Here is a 5,177-nt window from a genome sequence, read left to right on the forward strand (position 1 = left end):
CTGACAGCAGAGTTATGACCTGCTGCTGGCAACATCCAAGAACTAATAGGGAAGCAGCAGCTGTAAAAAAGCTCATACAAAGCCAGCTTTTAAGTACTGCAGTGCTACTTTGTCACCTGCATCACCAAACACCGGGGACAGAGAGAGACAGAGACTACAGTTGCATAGAATTTAGGCAAAACTGTCTGAATCTGTGCCACAGCGGATCAGCTGGGGTGGCTGAAAAGCATGTCACCCAACTGAACAAAGCAGTATGCTCAAAAACGCTGCCTCCCAGGTCTATTCCAGTCAAGACTGTCATACATCCCATGAATTAGTTCCTGACTGATTTATCCCAGCACCACCTTCCACTAACCCAGTTCATGCAACTCAAAGCCTGTAATAGCCTTCTCATTAGAATTCTGACTCCTAAGACACATGGAGCTTCACTGGCCATTAAACTTATAGCAGCAACCATGCAGGCTGCATTTGCGGGATGCTTTTTATTACTAAATGTGTGAAGACAGAAGAAGTTCTACAGTATAAACAGTTTATTTCACCACATACCTCACCAAATCCTCCAAAATATTCCCTTATTTTCTCCTCAGGAGTGTCTGGAGATAAGCCCCCAACAAAAATCTTTTTAACAGGTTCTTTTGTTTTCATGGCTTTAGCTCTTTTTGGATCAATGACCTTTCCATTCAGCTTGTGTTCTTTCTGGTCCATGACCTGTTGAAAATTAAAACATGATCTTATTCATGGTTCAAGCTAAATGTTTCACTGATGTTTTCAGCAAGGCTTAGTTATTTTATACTTACTTTTTTTTTGTTAATGTTATTGCTTCAATTTCAGTACTTGGATTACAGCAATAATTTGTTTCACAAAACCAAACAGTTCCATGATTTTGATCACTACCCACTGACACATACAGTGGTGACAAAGCCTTTCAAGAGTCACCTAGTACCATCTATCACAAGTGAGAGTCTAACACTTCTCAAACTACTCTAGAATCCCATCCTCAAACCTCATGAGGTAAAGAACCTGTACTTTAAATACTACTAAAGGTCAAAGGCTAAAGCTTATCAGTGTGCTGTGTCAAATACCATCTCAGAAAGGTTAACAGCTAACTTTTGCTTGAATAAAGCCAAATCTATCAAAGCCATAGGCTCTGCTCTAGGGGATTATGTGACAACTCTAGAATGCAAAGACTTAAAGTTCTTTATAAATTACTACTTTCACAGTAGTAGGAAGCATGCATTCATTTACAGTGGTTTGCAATACACTCCCCTGTAAGTACCCAAAGCCATGCCTTGGGAATAATTTCTGAGCCTGGCCACTGCATTACAAGTAAGACAGTTCAGGAAAAAAAAAACATTTCAATAAGCATCTTAAATATACTGTATCCCACAATCATCTTTAACAGATCACATACAAATAAATATGCATACAATCATCCTAGTGTTGTATATCTGCTACCTAAAATGCAATATGTAGTTTCACTATGTTAATACTACCTTATCTACGCTCTCTGATTCTTTGAAGAGTACAAAGCCGAAGCCTCGCGATCGCCCAGTGATTGGATCTAACTTCAGAGTGCAGTCTACAACTTCACCAAATTTAGAGAAATAGTCCTTCAGATCTTTCTTTGTAGTGTCCCAGCTAAGGCCGCCGATAAACATTTTCCTGTTAAGACAAGACAGTTAATCTGTTAATGTGCCTTAACCAAAATCCTGTACTGACAAGCTTTACAAATCCAGTTACCTAATGTAAAGAACAGTAAAGAACTCATTTATCAGTGAGTTGTCACGCACACAGGCCTTTTTGAGAACTTGCTTAAATGATCCTGGCTAGATCAGACAAAGGCTTACATGTACAGAAAAGTAACATCTTAACACTGCTAACCCAAGAAACAGCAAAGAGTGATAAAAAGATACTTTACTACTTCCTTGCAACCCCACCACTACTGACCCACCACAAGATTAATTCCATTTAGTTATCTGAGGAGCTTTCACACAACTGCTGATGAAACAAAGAGTGGCAGAATACATTTATAAGCAGTGCAATTAAACAGAAGCATTTATGTACTAGTCTGGACTGGACATATGCCAATATTAGTAAACTAAAACAAATAAAGTTTAATCAAGTCCCCTTCCTAATGAAAAGCTGCTTGTGTGAACGAACTCTGATGAATTAGCTGTACTCTTGCAAGAGCATTCAGCTTCTGACAAACATACCCAACCTCCATGCAGACGTGGGGGTTCTGGAGCTTCAGGTGTCTCTATAAAAATTCTTGAAGTCTATTGAACAGGAACACTGATCTCCCATCCCTTTATCAACTTTTCCTATTAGCTACAGACAACAAAGCACCAAAAGCCCTTTCTAGTGTGACATCTTATTGTATGCAGGACCAATATGGAAAAAATGACCCACACACTGGTGCACCAGCAGCCTCATACCAGTACAGATAGCAATCCAAAAGATGCTTTGTGCCCTTGTGTCTATCCATCATTAAGGTCCTTTTTTGGCCATTTGTTTTGTGGGCTTTTTTTAAGTGGAAAAATAGAATGCATACAGAGGGTGCAGCATCACATTTCTGACACATGTGGGATAGTGATACTCTAGCAGTTACTACTGAACATACACTTGCTACCTGATATACAGAACACCTGCTCTGCAGTTATCAACAAACCATTAACATACAAACCTTGTAGTATTAATCCTTATCAATCACGGTTAACATATCACTAAGTACATGACAGAACACAACACTGAAACTACCAGCCCTCTAAAGGATTCTCTTCTGACCATGCAGTAACTGCATCAATGAGTTCAGTTACAGAGCAGCAAAACATGAACTGCTTCAGTTTACTACTACTGAAATTGAATAACTACTGCTCCACTGCAAAACTAAGGTCAGACTACGGTTACAACACAAACATGAGCACAACAATTAAGGTACAATGTCACAGTGCTGTCAAAGGCTTGTAAAACATGTAAGTTTCCCAAACCACAGTCCGGCTGGTGTAAGACGCATCAGCAGACATAGTTTTCCAAAATAATTTACCATCAGCATACTTGGAAAGTTTTCAGGCTTTGCTAAACAGAGCACAGACACCACCACTAATAGCTTTGGTCTCCAACAGGCTAGTCAGGAAGTCTCCTTGCATTTGCGACATGTGGATTTCCCTAGCCCACAGTTCTCACTGAGATCTGAGGGTACGTGAACCTGTTTCTTCCTGAATACACTGTCTCTAATTCCTAATGCAAAGGAAACACACCAATGTACCCTCAACCAGCAGCTACCAAGAATGCTGTTCTCCCTCTACTACCAAGTGGGCTGTCAAAACACTTTGTTTCCTGTACAGCAATACCCTTAAGAATTGGCAGGTCAAAACACCTCACTGAACTAAATTACAAGTCAGTGTATGCCACACGTAACCGTTGCACCAGTGACAACCTTTTCCAGGCTGTGTCGACTCAAAAAAAGACGGGCTTCCTCATGAAAACCTCCAAACAGGTGTGTATTCAAGGGCCTAGAAAGTAAAACAAATATGCAAACTGCAAAGGTACTTAGAGCCATTAAGAGCAGGTGAGAAGTAATAAAAACATTCTAAGTTTTCGCTAACACCGCAAAACACTGAGAAAATGTTCCTGTTTTTTCCCTGTTCTCAGCAGCATCCCAGGTTATTACAGGAGGCAGACACTTGGGAAGGTTTTGTAGCAAGTCCCTACAGCACACAGAGCTAGTGTTCCTGTATCTGATTTTCTGCCTTGATCAAAAGCAGATCTTAAGCTTGAGTTTCTTACTGGTCTGACAGGAGACAGCATACAGCAGCAGCCTGTCCTGTAACTAGGATATTATGTCAATTTCACCTGCTATATGAACGCAATACTGCCTTATGCCAAGCATCAGGCAGACCCTCAGAAGGTTAAAAGCTGCCCATGGCAGGGAGGTTGGAACTAGATGGTTTTAAGGTCCTTTCCAACCCTAACTATTCTATGATTCATTCTTGTCACCTAGAACAATTTTCCTCAAAGCAGGCTTCAGGAGCATAGGAGGAATAGTTTGACTTTGAAGAAGTCAAGGTGTCTCATGCCTCTAACACGCAACTGACATACTTTTGGAACAGAGGGCGATACTAAGTGAATGCAACCTGAGCATTGAGCTACACTGACTTACAGCTTTAACGCATGTACCACACGTTAACTTGCAGAAAAGACATCCCCAATGCTAACGGCAGTAGGATTTGGGTTGACGGGGGCATGGAACTTTCCCCACTTGACAGCAGCATCTGGAACTCCGTGACAGCGCTGCTCCCGCTAAATTCAAAACTGACCCTGAACACAGGATGTCCCCCGACTCCTTGCCACGCCGAAAAGCCAACCAGCTACCGACCCGGCTGTACTTCCCAAGAGCACGCCGGGCCGTGTTTAAGTTTACAGCCTTCAGTTACCACCCGAGCCGCTCCGCCCTCGGCACACCATCTCCCTACTGTTCGCGGCCCGGTGCTTCCAGCACACCGGAAGACGCGGCTGCCCGAGCGGCGTTGCCCGCCGAGCCCAGCCGGCGTCCCGCCCCCGACAGCCCGGCCCGGTACGTGACGTCGCTGGGGCGCCAAGTAAACAAACAGGGCGGCGAACGGGGCCGCGATGGGCCGGGCCGGGCCGGGCCGAGCGGCTCCGCAACACACCGCCCGCCCCAGCAGGACGCCGCCAAGGAGACAAAAGCCGCTGGGCCCCTGTGGCTCACCCCTCGTCCTCCTCGTTCTTGCTGGCGTCGATCTTCGCTCCCTCCGACTCGATCCCGCCGCCGCCACCTCCCCCGTCGGCGCCCCCCGCCACAGCCCCCGCCAGCCCCTCAGGCTGCTCCGCGGGCTCTGCCGAGTTGCCTCCGGCGCCCGCCACCGCCGCGTCCATCGCGAACTGCTGCTCCGACATGGCGCCGGTGCGGCTGACCCGCGCAGGCCGGCCGGCCAGACAGCCAGCGACCGCGCCGCCCAGCCGCCCGCCCGCCCGCCCGCCGGCCGGCCCCTTCCCCGCCGAGGCCCCTGCCCCCCGATCGCGGCCCCGGCAGGAGCGCACCGAGCCCTCCTCCTTTCACTCTTTTTTTAATGGCGCCGCCACCGACACAACCTAAAATGGCGGACGGAAGGAGAGCGGCGGGCGCGGTCACGTGACGGAGAGACGGCGGCGGGGCG

The 5,177-nt window shown here is 46.2% G+C and overlaps 1 protein-coding gene across 6 annotated transcripts in view; it reads right to left on the minus strand.

The window, feature by feature from the left end:
- Positions 1-5,000, minus strand: part of HNRNPD (heterogeneous nuclear ribonucleoprotein D) — a 9,521-nt gene extending 4,521 nt beyond the window's left edge. For 3 of the 6 annotated variants that reach the window (XR_009967908.1, XM_062635457.1, XM_062635458.1), the window contains exons 1-3: positions 4,730-4,984; positions 1,494-1,662; positions 547-708 (exon numbers count right to left, since the gene is read on the minus strand). Coding sequence is in view for 5 of the 6 variants with exons in the window: in XM_062635457.1 (XP_062491441.1) it covers positions 547-708; positions 1,494-1,662; positions 4,730-4,917 (519 nt within the window). In the remaining variant the exon portion in view is untranslated. Of the gene's footprint in view, positions 1-546; positions 709-1,493; positions 1,663-4,258; positions 4,536-4,729 lie in introns of those variants that run through there. The other 3 variants (XM_062635459.1, XM_062635456.1, XM_062635460.1) reach the window with 3 other exon arrangements.
- Positions 5,001-5,177: the final 177 nt, after the last annotated feature.

Source organism: Pezoporus occidentalis, unplaced genomic scaffold (genome assembly GCF_034315485.1).
Source record: "Pezoporus occidentalis ecotype Australia unplaced genomic scaffold, CSIRO_AGI_Poc_V1 ctg453, whole genome shotgun sequence".
Lineage (NCBI taxonomy): Eukaryota > Metazoa > Chordata > Aves > Psittaciformes > Psittacidae > Pezoporus > Pezoporus occidentalis.